The 15,897-nt window shown below is 46.6% G+C and overlaps 1 protein-coding gene across 3 annotated transcripts in view; it reads right to left on the reverse strand.

Annotated features, from left to right (window-relative positions):
- The window catches only part of dnaaf9 (dynein axonemal assembly factor 9), a 172,253-nt gene that overhangs the window by 12,848 nt on the left and 143,508 nt on the right, over nucleotides 1-15,897 (reverse strand). For all 3 annotated transcript variants that reach the window (XM_080194312.1, XM_080194221.1, XM_080194405.1), the window contains one exon: nucleotides 14,652-14,726. In XM_080194312.1, coding sequence (XP_080050438.1) covers nucleotides 14,652-14,726 — 75 coding nt within the window. The remainder of the gene's footprint in view (nucleotides 1-14,651; nucleotides 14,727-15,897) is intronic.

Genomic DNA, 15,897 nt, shown 5'->3' on the forward strand with positions numbered 1-15,897 from the left:
CGGTGTTATTGGTAAGTTACGAGCATGGATAGAGGATTGGTTATCCAACAAAGAAAAGAGTGGGGGTAAATGGGTGTTTTTCTGGTTGGCAACCAGTGACTAGTGGTGTGCCTCAGGGATTAGTGCTGGGACCACAATTGTTAATGACTTACATAGGTGGTTTGGAGTTGGGGACAAAGTGTAGTATGTCAAAATTCACAGATGACACTAATATGGGTGGCATATTATAGCAATTACTGAAACATGGCTAAAGGAGGGTCAGGACTGGCAGCTTAAACGTTCTAGGGTACAGATACTATAGGAAAGATGGAACAGGAGGTAAGAGAGGAGGGGGACTTGCACCTTTGATTAGGGAAAACATCACGGCCATACTGAGAGGGGATATATCCAGGGGTTCAGCCACCAAGTCTGTATGGGGAGAACTGAGAAATAAGAAGGGGGAAATCATTTTGATAGGGTTGTACTACATGCCCCCAAATAGTCAGCAGGAAATTGAAGAGCAAATATGTAAGGAGATTACAGACAGCACCAAGAAAAATAGGGTGGTAATCGTCAGAGATTTTAATTTTCCCAACATTGACTTGGACAGCCATAGTATTCAAGGGTTGGATGGACAGAAATGTGTTGTATATTCAGGAGGAATTTTTCATTCCATGTGAATGACCCGACTAGAGAGGAGGCAAAACTTGACCTCCTCTTAGGAGATAAGGAAGTGCAGGTGAGAGATGTGTTAGTGAGGGATCAGTTTGAGATCAGTGACAATAATTCTATTAGTTTTAAGACAGCTATGGAGAATGAAAGGTCTGCCCAAAAGTTAATATTCTAAATTGGGGCAAGGCCAACTTTGATGGTATCAGGCAAGAACTTTCAAAAGTTAACTGGGGGATTCTGTGGGAAGGAAAAGGGACGTCTGGTAAGTGACATGCTTTCAAAAGTGCGTTAACCGGAGTTCAGAGGAAACACATTCCTCTTGAGTGAAGGGCAAGGCTGGCAGAAGTCAGGAACCCTGGATGACTTGGGATATTGAGGCCCTGGTCAAGACAAAGAAAGAGGCACATGATGTGCATAGGCAGCTGGGATCAAGTGAATCTCTTGAGGAGTATAGGAGTGTAGGAGTAGAGTGGAGAGACAAATCAGGAGGGCAAAAAGGGGACATGAAATTGTTTTGGCAGGTAAGACAAAAGGAGAATCCAAAGAGTTTCTACAAATACATAAAGGGCAAGAGAGTTACAAGGGTGAGAGTAGGGCCTCTTAAGGATCAACAAAGTCATCTATGTGCAGATCCACAAGAGATGGGTGAGATCCTAAATGATTATTTCTCATCAGCATTTACTGTTGAGAAAAGGGAACTTGGGGAATTAAATACTGATGTCTTGAGGAGTGTACATATCAGAGGTGGTGGTGCTGGTAGACTTAAAATGCATCAAGGTAGATAAATCTGCAGGACCTGCTGAGGTATTTCCCAGGACATTGTGGGAGGCCAGGGAGGAAATTGTGGGTCTCCTTGCTGAGATATTTGAATCATCGGTTGTCACGGGTGAGGCGCCTGAAGATTGGAGTGTGGCAAATGTTGCGCCTTTGTTTAAAAAGGGCTGCAAGGAAAAGACTAGGAACTACAGGCCAGTTAGCCTCACATCTGTGCTGGGTAAATTGTTGGAGGGTATTTCGAGAGACAGGATCTACCAGCATTTAGAGATGCAAGGACTGATTAGAGACAATTAGCATGGCTTTGAGAGTGAAAAATCATTTCCCACAAATTTAATTGAGTTTGTTTTGAAGGGGTACCCAAGAAGGTAGATGAGGACAGTGCAGTTGATGTTGTCTACATGGACTTTAGCAAGGCCTTTGACAAGGTACCACATGGTAGTTTGTTGCATAAAGTTAAATCTCACAGGATCCAGGGTGAGGTATCTAAATGGATACAAAATTGGCCTCTTGATAGAAGCCAGAGGGTAGTTGTAGAGAATTGTTTTCAAACTGGAGGCCTGTAACCTCAGGGATCAGTGCTGGGCCTACTGTTATTTGTCATTTATATTAATGATTTGGATTAGAATATAGGGGGTATGGTTAGTAAGTTTGCAGATGGCACCAAGGTTGGTGGTATGCTGGACAGTGAGGAAGGTTATCTCCAATTGCAGCAGGATCTTGATCAATTGGGCCAGTGGACTAACGAATGGCAGACGGAGTTTAATTTAGACAAATGCGAGGTAATGCATTTTGGTAGATTGAACCAGGGCAGGACCGACTCAGTTAATGGTAGGGCACTGGGGAGTACTATAGAACAAAGAAATCTCAGGGTACAGATTCATAGCCCTTTGAAAGTGGGGTCACAGGTGGACAGTGTGGTGAAGGCAGCATTCGGCATGCTTGGTTTCATTGGTCAGAACATTGAATACAGGAGTTGGGATGTCTTGTTGAAGTTGTACAAGACATTGTTAAGGCCACACTTGCAATTCTGGTCATCCTATTATAGAAAGGATACTAAACGAGAAAGAGTGCAGAAAAGATTTACTAGGATGTTACCGGGACTTGATGGATTGAGTTATAAGAGAGGCTGAATAAACTGGGACTTTTCTTCTGGAGTGTAGGAGGCTGAAGATGACCTTATAGATGACCTCTCATTGTTCTCCGGAGCATTGAACCTGGTGGCTGTGGCGAGTGACTGATTTAAAGTAAAAACCGCTTTTTTTCTGTACTTCCGGTTCTCGGGGCTTGTTAGAGTGTAGTTTACTTCCGTATCGGAAGTTAGGCCAGGGGATTGTCGTTAAGGGGGAGTGGGGGGTATAAAAAAGGGGTAGCAGCATACAGCAGGCAGCGTCAGGAGCGGGCAGCGGAGTGAGTGGGAACTGAGTGAGAAGGGCTTTGGCTCGCTGGGCTTAGGGGAGAGTAGGCTTAGAGAAGGTGAGTGACAGATTTCTACCTTTGGGCACTTACAGGAGGTTGGGACATGGTAGGGAATATAGGGAGGAATATAAGTTGTGTCAGGTGCCACATGTGGGAGTTCCTGGTGGTGTCACGTGTCCCCAAGGTCCACATCTGCAGTAAATGTTTAGAACTGCAGCGCTTGAGGGCCCGGGTCAGGCAACTCGAGGGGCGTCTGGAAGATGCGTTTCTAGTTAGGGAGAACGAGGAGATAATGGCTGGGAACCATGAGCAGGAGGAGGTCTCAAGGGCTGAAGAGAAGGGAGGATGGACGACTTTTAGGAGGGGAAAGAGGAAGAAGAAGAGTAGTCAGGTTCCCCTGGCCTCCCCAGAGGCCCCCCATGGTTCATCGACAGGGGCACAGAAAGATAGGCAGGAGGAGGAGACTGACTTAGAGGGACAGAAGGGGGCTGGCAAGGTGATAGTGGTAGGGGACGGGAGGGTCAGAGGTATCGATAGGAGGTTCTGTGGACAGAGGCGTGACTCCAGGATGGTGGTCTGCCTCCCTGGAGCAGGGGTCAAGGATGTAACGGACAGGATAGAGGGAATTTTGAAAGGGGAGGGGGCACAGGCTGAGGTCATAGTACATGTAGGGGAGGGGGACATAGGAAGGAGGAGTAGGGTAGAGGTCTGTAGGCAATTTAGGGAGTTGGGGGCCAAACTAAAGAGTAGGACCTCCAGGGTGGCACTCTCTGGGTTGTTGCCAAGTACCAGCAGGGCAAAGAATGACGAGATCATGCAGCTGAATGCATGGTTGAGGGATTGGTGTAGGGTAGAGGGCTTTACTTTTGTGGATCACTGGGAGGTGTTTAGGAGAGAAGGGCAATTGTACAGGAGGGGTGGGGAGAATTTGAACGGGAGGGGAACTAATGTCTTAGCGGGGAGGTTAGCTGGGGTGTTTATGAAGGATTTAAACTAATATGGAGGGGGGGTGGGGAGGTGGCTGGGAGAGAGTCGGGTGAAAGGAAAAGTATCAGGGAAAAGGAGGTTCCGAGGGACACTTGTGGGTCGAACTGTGTCTGTTTCACTGCTAGGAGTGTGGCAGGGAAAACGGATGAGCTTAGGGGCTTGATGTTTGTGAGGCAGTTAGATGTGGTGGCTGTAACAGAGACATGGTTAAGGGAAGGGCAGGACTGGCAGCTGAATGTTCCTGGGTACAAGTATTTTAGGTGTGACAGAGGAGGGTTGAAGAGAGGTGGAGGGGTGGCACTGTTAGTCAAGGAAAACATCACAGTAGTGCAGAGGGAGGACAATATAGAAGAGATAGGGATTGAGTCACTGTGGGTGGAGTTGAGGAATAAAAAGGGAGAGATTACGTTGCTAGGGGTGTATTATAGGCCACCCAACAGCCCGAGGTCAGTGGAGGAAGGCATTTGCAGGGGCATTTTGGATAGGTGCAGGAAGAATAGGGCAGTTGTAGTGGGTGACTTTAATCTTCCTGGAGTGAATTGGAGGGGGCCTAGAGCTGGGGGTACGGAGGGAGAGGAGTTTGTGAAATGTGTTTTGGAAGGGTCTCTAGAGCAGTATGTAACTAGTCCGACTAGGGGAGGGGCTATACTGGATTTAGTGTTGGGTAATGAGCCAGGGCAGGTGGGTGAGGTAGAGGTAGGCGAACATGTGGCTAATAGTGACCACAAGTCCGTCTACTTTAGGATAAAAATGGAAAGGGACTAGTGCCTGCCGAACGGGAGTGTGCTGAACTGGGGAAAGGCGAGCTATGGCAGGATTAGGAGGGAGCTGCAGGACACTGATTGGGAGGGACTGTTAGCTGGCAAGTCCACGGTTGGCAAGTGGGAGGCTTTTAAGGGCAAAATGAAATGGTTGCAGGGGAGGTATGTTCCGGTTAAGCGGAAGGATGGGAATGGTAGGATTAGAGAGCCATGGATTACAGGGGGTATTGAAGACTTGGTCAGGAAGAAGAGGGAGGCGTATGTTAGGTCAAAACGACTGGGTACGGAGAGTGCGCTGGAGGAATATAGAGAGAGTAGGAGGGAGCTAAAAAGGGGAATTAGAAGGGCGAAGAGAGGGCATGAAATGGCTTTGGCTGGTAGGATTAAGGAAAATCCGAAGGCATTTTATTCCTATATTAGGAGCAAGAGAGTAGTTAGAGGGAAAATTGGTCCTCTTAGGGACAAAAGTGGGGAGATATGTATTGAGTCGGAGGGAATGGGGGAGCTCCTGAATGAATACTTTGCGTCGGTATTCACGAAGGAGAGGGGTTCGGAATCGTGCGTTCTGTTAGAGGGAGCTGAGGATCAGCTGCAGGAAATATCTATTACGAGGGAGGAAGTGCTAGGGCTTTTAGGTAGCGTAAGGACGGATAAAGCTCCGGGGCCTGATGGTATTTATCCCAGGCTGCTTAAGGAGGTGAAAGATGAAATTGCTGGGCCTCTGGTGCAAATCTTTGTCTCTTCTTTGGACACAGGTGAGGTCCCAGAAGACTGGAGGGTAGCAAATGTGGTACCGCTGTTCAAAAAAGGTAGTAGGGATAACCCTGGAAATTATAGGCCGGTGAGTTTGACATCGGTGGTAGGGAAATTAATGGAAAAAGTACTTAGGGGTAGGATGTATGAGCATTTGGAGCGTTGCGGTCTGATTGGGGATACGCAACATGGCTTTGTTAGAGGGAGGTCTTGCCTTACGAATCTGGTGGAATTCTTTGAGGAGGTGACAAAAACGGTTGACGATGGGAGAGCCGTTGATGTCATCTATATGGATTTCAGTAAGGCGTTTGACAAAGTCTCTCATGGTAGGCTGGTAGAAAAGGTTAAGGCGCATGGGATACGAGGTCAGGTAGCTAGGTGGATTGAGAACTGGCTGGGTAATAGGAGACAGAGGGTAGTTGTGGAGGGGACTTTGTCCAGCTGGAGGCCAGTGACCAGTGGTGTACCGCAGGGCTCAGTATTGGGACCTCTCCTCTTTGTAGTCTACATAAGTGACTTGGAAGAGAGCGTAGGTGGTGTGATCAGCAAGTTTGCTGATGACACCAAGATGGCAGGGTTGGCGGGTACCGAAGTGGATTGAGGTGATACAACAGGATATAGGTTGGTGCATTGGGCAGATAGGTGGCAGATGGAATTTAATCCTGACAAATGCGAGGTGATGCATTTTGGAAGGAATAATGTAGAGAGGAGCTATGTGATTAAAGGTAGACAAATTAGGAGTATAGAAACACAGAGGGACCTGGGAGTGCAGGTTCACAAATCCATGAAGGGTGCGACACAAGTGGAGAATGTTGTCAGGAAGGCTTATGGAATGCTAGCCTTTATAGGAAGGGGTATAGAGTTTAAAAGCTGCCGTCTAATGCTTTAGTTGTATAGAACGTTGGTTAGACTGCATTTGGAGTACTGCGTCCAGTGCTGGTCACCTTACTACCGGAAGGACGTGGAGGCTCTGGAAAGGGTGCAGAGGTGGTTTACCAGGATGTTGCCTGGCATGGAGGGGCTGGGTTACGAGGAAAGGTTGGAGAAACTGGGACTGTTCTCCTTGGAATGACGGAGATTGAGGGGGGACATGATAGAGGTATATAAGATACTGAAGGGAATAGACAGAGTCAATAGTGAGAGACTGCTCCCTAGATTGGTTACAAATACAAGAGGACATGATTTAAGGATGAGGGGGGAAGAGGTATAATTTGGATATGAGAGGAAGGTTCTTTACGCAGAGAGTTGTGGGGGTATGGAACGCGCTACCGAGTAGGGTGGTGGAGGTGGGAACGTTGGACTCGTTTAAGGTTCAGTTAGATAGGCACATGAGTGAAACGAGGATGGAGGGTTATGGTAGGGGTTATTAAATAAGGGTTAGAACCTCGGGAGACACCGGAAAGGCAGGCTTGTGATTAACGTTTTTGTCTTTTTATTCTGCAGGTGGAGGTCCACCTCGTTGTCAAACGAGGGGCATGCACATGGTGGGTCGTGCGTGGGCTGCTCTTGGAGGTTCTGGGAGTGGCCTAGTACTTCGTGTAGGTGTGTGTGCTTGATCCTGGACCGGTAGACGGGCGCCGCAACAGCTCGGTGACTAGCACTGCTAGCTGTGCAGATACATGGATTTGGGCCTGTGTCTGTGGGAGTTTGTGCATTCTCCCTGTGGATGCGTGGGTTTCCTCCGGGCGCTCCGGTTTCCTCCCACACCCCAAAGATGTGCTCTTAGGCTGATTGGTTTTACCAAATTGACACTATTCTCCCCTGAATCTGGCTAAGTCAGGGGTTCTATTTGTAGATACGCAGGGTAGAATAGGTGTAGGGTGATGCGGCGGCGCGGGCTTGTTGGGCCGAAGGGCCTGTTTCCCATGCTGGGTTGTTCTTTGTATAGAGGTCTATAAAATAATGAGGGGCATAAATAAGGTAGATAGTCAATATCTTTTCCCAGAGGTAGGGGAGCCTAAAACTAGAGGGCATAGGTTTAAGGTGAGAGGGAATGATACAAAAGTGTCCAGAGGGGCAATTTTTTCCACAGAGGGTGGTGAGTGTCTGAAACAAGAGGTAGTAGTAGAGGTGGGCACAATTTTGTGTTTTAAGAAGCATTTAGATAGTTACATGGGTACGATGGGTACTGAGGGATATGGGCCAAATGTGGGCAATTGGGATTAGCTTAGGAATTAAAAAAAAAAGGGCGGCATGGACAAGTTGGTCCGAAGGGTCTGTTACCATGCTGTAAACCTCTGACTCAAATGGCAGAGCTAAGCGTGCAGAGGATGTTGAAAGTTTGCAAAAGGATACGGATAGTCTAAGTGAGTGGGCGAGGGTCTGGCAGATGGATTGCAAATGTTGGTAAATGCGAGGTCATCCATTTTGGTAGGAATAACAGCAAAATGGATTATTATTTAAATGGTAAGAAATTGCAACATGCTGCTGTGCAAAGGGAACTGGGCGGCTTTGTGCAGGAATTTCGAGGAGTTGGTTTGCAGATGCAGCAGGAAATTAAGAAAGCAAATGAAATTTTGTCCTTCACTGTTAGAGGGGTGGAGTATAAAAACAGTGAGGTTATGTTGCAGCTGTGTAAGGTGCTGGAGAGGTCACACCTGGAACACGGTGTACAGTTTTGATCTCCTTACTTGAGAAAGGATATACTGTGCATTGGAGGGGATGCAGAAGAGATTCAATAGGTTGATTCCAGAGTTGAGAGGGTTGGCTTACGAGGAGAGATTGAGGAGACTGCGGCGATACTCATTGGAATTCAGAAGCATGAGGGGAGATCTTATAGCAACATAAAAGATTATGAAGGGAATAGATAAGGTAGAAGCAGGGAAGTTGTTTCCACTGGTGAAACTAGAACTAGGGGGCATAGCCTCAAAATAAGGGGAAGCAAGTTTAGGATTGAGTTGAGGAGGAACTTCTTCACACAAAGGGTTGTGAATCTGTGGAATTCCCTGCCCAGTGAAGCAGTTGAGGCTACCTCATTGAATGTTTTTAAGGCAAGGATAGATACATTTTTGAACAGTAAAAGAATTAAGGATTGTGGTCATCAGGCGGATAAGTGAAGCTGAGTGTCCATGATCTTACTGAATGGCAGAGCAGGCTTGAGGGGCCAAATGGCCTACTCCTGCTCCTAGTTCTTACGTTCTTATCTTCCAGACTGTGGGAGGAAGCTAAAGCATCCAGAGGAAACCCATGAAGACATGGGAAAACGTGCAGACTCCGCACAGACACTGACCCAAGCTGGCAAATGAATTCAGATCCCTGGTGTTGTGAAGCAGCAATGCTAACCACTGTGCCACCATGCAGCCCCGTTTCGAATTTGCGTATAGTAAATCATACTTTTTTCAGTGGGAGTTTACATAAGAATCTCCCACACTCTCTACACTGCCTCAGCACAAATCCTGTTGACAAGCTGCAGGCAGTGCCTTTCCCCATGGAAGAGGCTGTTAGCATAGCACTCAGCAGGCCACTGTGTATGCACCGATCTGTCAGCGTAGAGATTGGCATATATGCAATGTCCTGTCTGTTGGCCTCCTGATCACTGGCCAGTCCTACGATCCCGACAACTACAGCCCTCCGAGCCCCCGTGGGCTGACTGCTCATTTCCCAGACACGTCCAGGCCAGCTTCAACATCCCCTCCCCCGTCAAATCTCCCCGTCCCACACCTTCAACCTCAAACCCCCCACCCAATCTCCCCCCAGTGCCAACCCATCCACCAGGCTGCTAAATTCAATGACCAGCCCCAATTACTGGCCTCTCCCCCACTGATCTCGACTGCAGAGTGGCAGCAAGAACTCCCCACCCCCACCAATCACCCCCAGAGACCTCACCCCATACCCAATGGGCAGTGCCAAGATGCCACCTGGGCACTGGTACTTTGCCCCTTGGGCAGTGCCAGCAGGCCCAGACTGGGTAAATGGAGTGGAGGTACGGATCAGCCATGATTTAACTGAATGGCAGCACAGGATTTAGAGGCTAAGTGAACTATTTCTGTTCCAATGAACACTGAAAGTGTGTTGAGTCTTAACTTACTTTTTTTCTGGAGTTTTTTTTTCCTAGAGAACTGGAAGTAGGTCTTAGGGAGACCTAGGAAGGTATTTTGGTTTTGCCCAATAAATTTGAACGGGAAGGAAACCCGAGACACTACACGTGTAGAGTCTCCCACCCTCCCCCCTCCTCTAACCTAAACAGGAGACTTGGTGCGAGAGCGGATAAGCTTTTATCTTTTTCGCTTTCACTTCTTACTAAGGGAAGTTAGCAGGGATGGCAGTGCAATGTTCTTCCTGTGGGATGTTTGAGGTGAGGGACACCATTAGTGTCCCAGCTGAGTACACCTGCACCCAATTCCAGCTCTTTGAAGTCCGTGTTAGGGAACTGGATGAACTCAGGATCATTCGGGTGGCAGAGACAGTTATAGAGAAAAACTACAGGGAGGTACTTGGTCCTAGAAATGAGAATACTTGGGTGAACGTTAGAAGGACTAAGAAGCAGTCAGTTCAGCGATCCCCTGGGACCATTTCTCTGTATAACAAGCATACCGATTTGGATATGGTGGTGGTGGGGGGTGTGTGGAAACAACTCACCAGGGGTAAGCCATGGGGTACAGATCTCTGGCACAGAGTTAGCCCCTGTTGCTCAGAAGGGAAGGAGGGGGTGGGGGGCAGGCGGAAGTAAAGCATTAGTCACTGGAGACTCCACAGTTAGGGGGACAAATGAGAGATTCTGTGGGAACGAGAGAGAATCGCGGTTGGTGTGTTGCCTCCCAGGTGCTGGAGTCCGTGATGTCTTGGATCGTATTTTCGGGATCCTTAAGAGGGAGGAGGACCAGCCCTAAGTCGTGGTTCACTTAGGCACCAAAGACATCGATAGAAAAAGGGATGGGGATGTAAGGCAGAAATTCAGGGAATCAGGGTGAAAGCTGAGAGCTAGAACAGAGTTAGTAGCTCTGGTTTGTTACCCGTGCCATGTGCCAGCGAGGAGAGGAATAGGGAGAGAGAGCAGTTGAACACATGGCTACAGGGATGGTGCAGAAGGGATTCAGATGCCTGGATAATTGGGGGTCCTAGTGGGGCAGGTGGGACCTCTACAAACAGGATGGTCTACATCATCCTGGGGGGCAGGGGTGGAATTTGCTAATGCTCTTCAGGAGGGTTTAAACTAATTCAGCAGGGAGATGGGAATCTGAATTGTAGCTCCAGTGTACAGGAGGTTGAGAATGGTGAGGTAATGAATAAGGTCAAGGTCGCAGGAGTGTACCGGCAGGCAAGAAGGTGATTTGAGGTAAGTCTACTTCAACGCCAGCAGCATCCGGAATAAGGTGGGTGAACTTGCAGCATGGGTTGGTGCCTGGGACTTCAACGTTGTGGCCATTTCAGAGATATGGATAGAGCAAGGACAGGGATGGTCACTGCAGGTTCTGGGGTTTAGATGTTTCAGTAAGATCAGGGAAGGTAATAAAAGAGGGGGAGGTGTGGCATTGTTAGTCAGAGACAGTATTACGGCGGCAGAGAGGACATTCGATGAGGACTCGTCTACTGACATAGCACGGGCTGAGGTTAGAAACAGGAAAGGAGAGGTCATCCTGTTGGGAGTTTTCTATAGGCCTCCAAAAAGTTCCAGAGATGTAGAGGAAAGGATTGCAAAGATGATTCTTGATAGGAGCGCAAGTAACAGGGTAGTTGTTACGAGGGATTTTAACTTTACAAATATTGACTGGAAAAACTATAGTTAGAGTACTTTAGATGGGTCAGTTTTTGTCCAATGTGTGCAGAAGGGTTTCCTGACACAGTATGTAGATAGGCCAAGAGGCGAAGCCATATTGGATTTAGTACTGGGTAATGAGCTAGGCCAGGTGTTAGATTTGGAGGTAGGTGAACACTTTGGTGATGGTGACCACAATTCGGTTATGTTTACATTAGCGATGGAAAGGGACAGGTATATAACCTCAGGGCAAGAGAGTTATAGCTGGGGGAAGGAAATTATGATGCCATTAGGCGAGATTTAGGATGCATAGGATGTGGAAGGCAACTGCAGGGGATGGGCACAATTGAAATGGAGCTTGTTCAAGGAACAGCTACTGCATGTCCTTGATAAGTATGTACTCAGGCAGGGAGGAAGTCGTCGAGCAAGGGAACCATGGTTTACTAAAGAAGTTGAATTGCTTGTGAAAAGGAAGGAGACGACTTACGTCAAGATGAGACATGAAGGCTCAGTTAAGGTGCTTGAGAGTTACAAGTTAGCCTGGAAGGACCAAGGAAAACCCTTAAGCTTTCTGTCGGTATGTCAGGAATAAAAGAATGACTAGGGTAAGGTTAGGGCCAGTCAAGGACAGTAGTGGGAAGTTGTGCGTGAAGTCCAAAGAGATAGGAGAGGCGCTAAATGAATATTTTTTGTCAGTATTCACACAGGAGAAAGACAATGTCGTCGAGAAGAATACTTAATTACAGGCTATTAGACTAGACGGGATTGAGGAAATGTTAGCAATTCTGGAAAGTATGAAAATAGATATGTCCCCTGGGCCGGATAGAATTTATCCTAGGATTCTCTGGGAGGCTAGGAGGAGATTGCAGAGCCTTTGGTTTTGATCTTTAGGTCATCATTGTCTACAGGAATAGTGCCAGAAGACTGGAGGATAACAAATGTTGTCCCCTTGTTCAAGAAGGGGAGTACAGACAAACCTGGTAATTATAGACCAATGAGCCTCCTGTTGTGGGCAAAGTTTTCGAAAGGATTATAAGAGATAGGATCTATAATCATCTAGAAAAGGAATAATTTGATTATGGATAGTCAACACGGTTTTGTGAAGGGTAGGTCGTGCCTCACAAACCTTACTGAGTTCTTTGAGAAGGTGACCAAAGAGGTGGATGAGGGTAAAGCAGTTGATGTGGTGTATATGGATTTCAGTAAAGCGTTTGATAAGCTTCCCCATGGTAAGCTACTGCAGAAGATATAGAGGCATGGGATTGAGGGTGATTTAACGGTTTGGATCAGAAATTGACTAGCTGCAAGAAGACAGAGGGTGGTGGTTGATGGGAAATGTTCATCCCGGAGTTCAGTTACTAATGGTGTACTGCAAGGGATCTGTTTGGGGCTACTGCTATTTTTATAAATGATCTAGATGAGGATGTAGAAGGATGGGTTAGTAGATGTGCGGATGACACTAAAGTTGGTGTCAAATAGGAGACAGAGAGTGGGGGTCAATGGGTGCTATTCGGATTGGCGGTTGGTGACTAGTGGAGTGCCCCAGGGGTCGGTGCTGGGGCCTCAGCTATTTACCATTTATATAGATGATCTGGAGGAGGGAACTGAGTGTACGGTGTTGAAATTTGCTGATGACACCAAGATTGGTGGAACGGCAAATTGTGCAGAGGGTGTGGAAAGTCTGCAGAAGGATCTAGATAGGCTGGGCGAATGGGCCAGGGACTGGCAAATGGAATTTAATGTTGGCAAGTGTGAAGTTGTCCACTTTGGTAGGAATAATGGTAAGAAGGACTATTACTTACATGGCGAAAAACTGCAGCATGCGACGGTGCAGAGGGACCTCGGGGTCCTTGTGCATGAGTCGCAAAAACACAGCCTGCAGGTGCAGCAGGTGGTCAGGAAGGCAAATGGGATGCTGGCCTTCATAGCAAGGGGGATTGAATATAAAAGTAGGGAAGTCTTGCTGCAACTGTACAGAGCACTGGTGAGGCCGCAGCTGGAGTAGTGTGTGCAGTTTTGGTTGCCACACTTACGCAAGGATATTTTGGCCTTGGAGGGAGTGCAGAGGAGGTTTACTAGGCTGATACCGGAGTTGAGGGGGTTGAACTATGAGGAGAGGCTGAACAAACTAGGCTTGTACTCGTTAGAGTTTAGAAGAATGAGGGGAGATCTCATTGAGACATATAAGATGATGAATGGGATGGATAGGATAGAGGTGGAGAGGCTCTTCCAGCTCAGAAAGGACAGTAGGACTAGAGGGCACAGCCTCAAGATAAGGGGGGGGGGGGTGGGGCGGTTTTAGAACGGAGTTGAGGAGGAACTTCTTCACTCAAAGGGTGGTGAATCTGTGGAATTCTCTGCCCGTTGAAGTGGTGGAGGCTGCCTCGCTAAATATATTTAAGACGCGGGTTGATAGGTTTTTGATAGGCAAGGGGATTAAGGGTTATGGGGAGAGGGCGGGAAGGTGGAACTGAGCCATGACAGATCAGCCATGATCTTATTGAATGGCGGAGCAGGCTCGAGGGGCTAGATGGCCTACTCCTGCTCCTATTTCTTACGTTCTTATGGTGGTGTGGTGGACAGTGTGGAAGGATGTTGCAGGTTACAGAGGAACATAGATAAGCTGCAGAGTTAGGCTGAGAGGTGGCAAATGGAGTTTAATGCAGAAAATTGTGAAGTGATTCACTTTGGAAGGAGTAACAGGGATACAGAGTAAGTTACTTGGTACTGTGGTTGAGCAGAGAGATTTACCAGGATGTTGCCTTGTATGGTGGGACGGTCTTATGAGGAAAGGCCGAGGGACTTGAGGCTGTTTTCATTAGAGAGAAGATGGTTAAGAGGTGGTGATTTAGTAGAGGCATACAAGATGATCAGAGGATTGGATAGGGTGGACAGTGAGAGCCTTTTTCCTCAGATGGAGATGGCTAGCACGAGGAGACATAGCTTTAATTTGAGGGGTGATAGATATAGGACAGATGATGTCAAGGGTAGTTCTTTGCTCAGAGTAGTAGAGCGTGGAATGCCCTGCCTGCAATAGTTGTGGATTTGCCAACATTAAGGGCATTTAAACAGTCATTGGATAAACATATGGATGATATTAGAATAGCGTAGGCTAGACGGGCTTTAGATTGGTTTCACAGGTCAGTGAAACATCGAAGGCCAAAGGGGCCTGTACTGCACTATAATGTTCTACATTCTAAAATGTATCATGCAATATTATAGATTGGACACTCGTTCGCCCGCAGTAATGAGTGCAGAATAACACTGATCAAATTGAACAAACATTTCTGAATAAACTGCTTCACAATCATATTTTAATGAAGATTGAATGAATGATGCTCATGAGGTTAAACTGTAATCTTAAGGAGCTGCTCAGTGGAATATCAGAATGTATATCATAATTACAACACTGAAGGAATCGATTACAATGTAGTAATGCAGTGCCCGAGTGAACTTAAACATCAAATCTATGCAATTTAACGTATCTAATATTCAACCATTCCAATATATTATAAAAGCCACAAAAATATCTCCATAGCCACAGCAACTATTTCACCTTAACCGATGAATAAACATGTTGATGGAAATAAAATCTCAAAAAACTCAGGTACCTGAAAATTTCAATTGTGCTTGAATGTGATATATATTTCCATTGAAAGGAAATGTCTTCAGCGTGGTCCTCAAAGCTAAATAACAAAAAAAATGACAAAATGACCAAGAATTTTGAAGATGTACATTGATTTCCACAAAAAAAGTTAGAGAATTTCGATTAAAAAAAAATCAGTTCATTTTATCTTATCCTTCAAACGTTAACTATTTTTTCCAATGTAGCACCTAACTATATGGTTGATGAATCTAATCTCTGAGCCAACCTTGCTGACAATTTATTCAAGTTTTTGTTGAACCTCTAGGTAAATTGCCAAAGCCTAAGCATTAGAGGTGAATTGCTTCACGAACCAGCAAATCAGGGAAGCTGCAAGACACAGTGCACATCTCAATTTGGCAATAATGAAAGGTTGACAGCACACAGGAAATCTTCATGGACTGGCAAAGCAAGAAGCAGGAAAAGACCATTCGGCCCTTCAAGCCTGCCCTGCCATTTATCTTGATCATGACTGATCATCAACTTCAATATCCTGATCCCCCTTTTCTCCCATGTCCTTCCATCCCTTTAGCCCCAAGAGCTATATCCAATTTGTTCTTAAAATCAGATAACGTTTTAGCCTTAACTACAATCTGCAGTAGTGAATGCCGCACATTCACCACTTTCTGGATGAAGGACTTCCTGCTCACATCAGTTCTAAGTTTACCCCTTATCCTCAAACTGTGACCCCTAGTCCTGGACTCCCCCACCATCAGGAACATTCTTTCTGAATCTGTCTTGTCTAACCCTGTTAGAATTTGAGGGGTTTCTGGGAGATCCCCTCTCACTCTTCTCAATTACATTGAGTAGAACCCTAACCGACTTAGTCTCTCCTCATATGACAGACCTGCCATCCCAGGAATCAAGTTTGGTAAACCTTCGCTGTATAGCAAGGGCATCCTTCCTCAGATAAGGACATTCCAGGTGTGACCTTACCAACGCTCTATGCAATAGCAGTAAAACATCCCTATTCCTATATGCAAATCCCATCACTATGAAGGCTATACCATTTACCCAAGTATGCTGTATCTGCACACTTACTTTCAGCGACTTGATGCACAAGGACTTCAAGGTCTCATGGAGTATCCACGTCTCTCAATTTACACCCATTCAAGTAATAATCCATCTTCCTATTATTGCTGCCAAAGTGGATAGCCTCACATTGATCCACATTGTATTGTATTTACCATAAACATGCCCACACACTCTGTGTT

The sequence above is a fragment of the Carcharhinus amblyrhynchos genome, chromosome 1, assembly GCF_965287045.1.
Source record: "Carcharhinus amblyrhynchos chromosome 1, sCarAmb.v2.hapA, whole genome shotgun sequence".
NCBI classification, from domain to species: domain Eukaryota; kingdom Metazoa; phylum Chordata; class Chondrichthyes; order Carcharhiniformes; family Carcharhinidae; genus Carcharhinus; species Carcharhinus amblyrhynchos.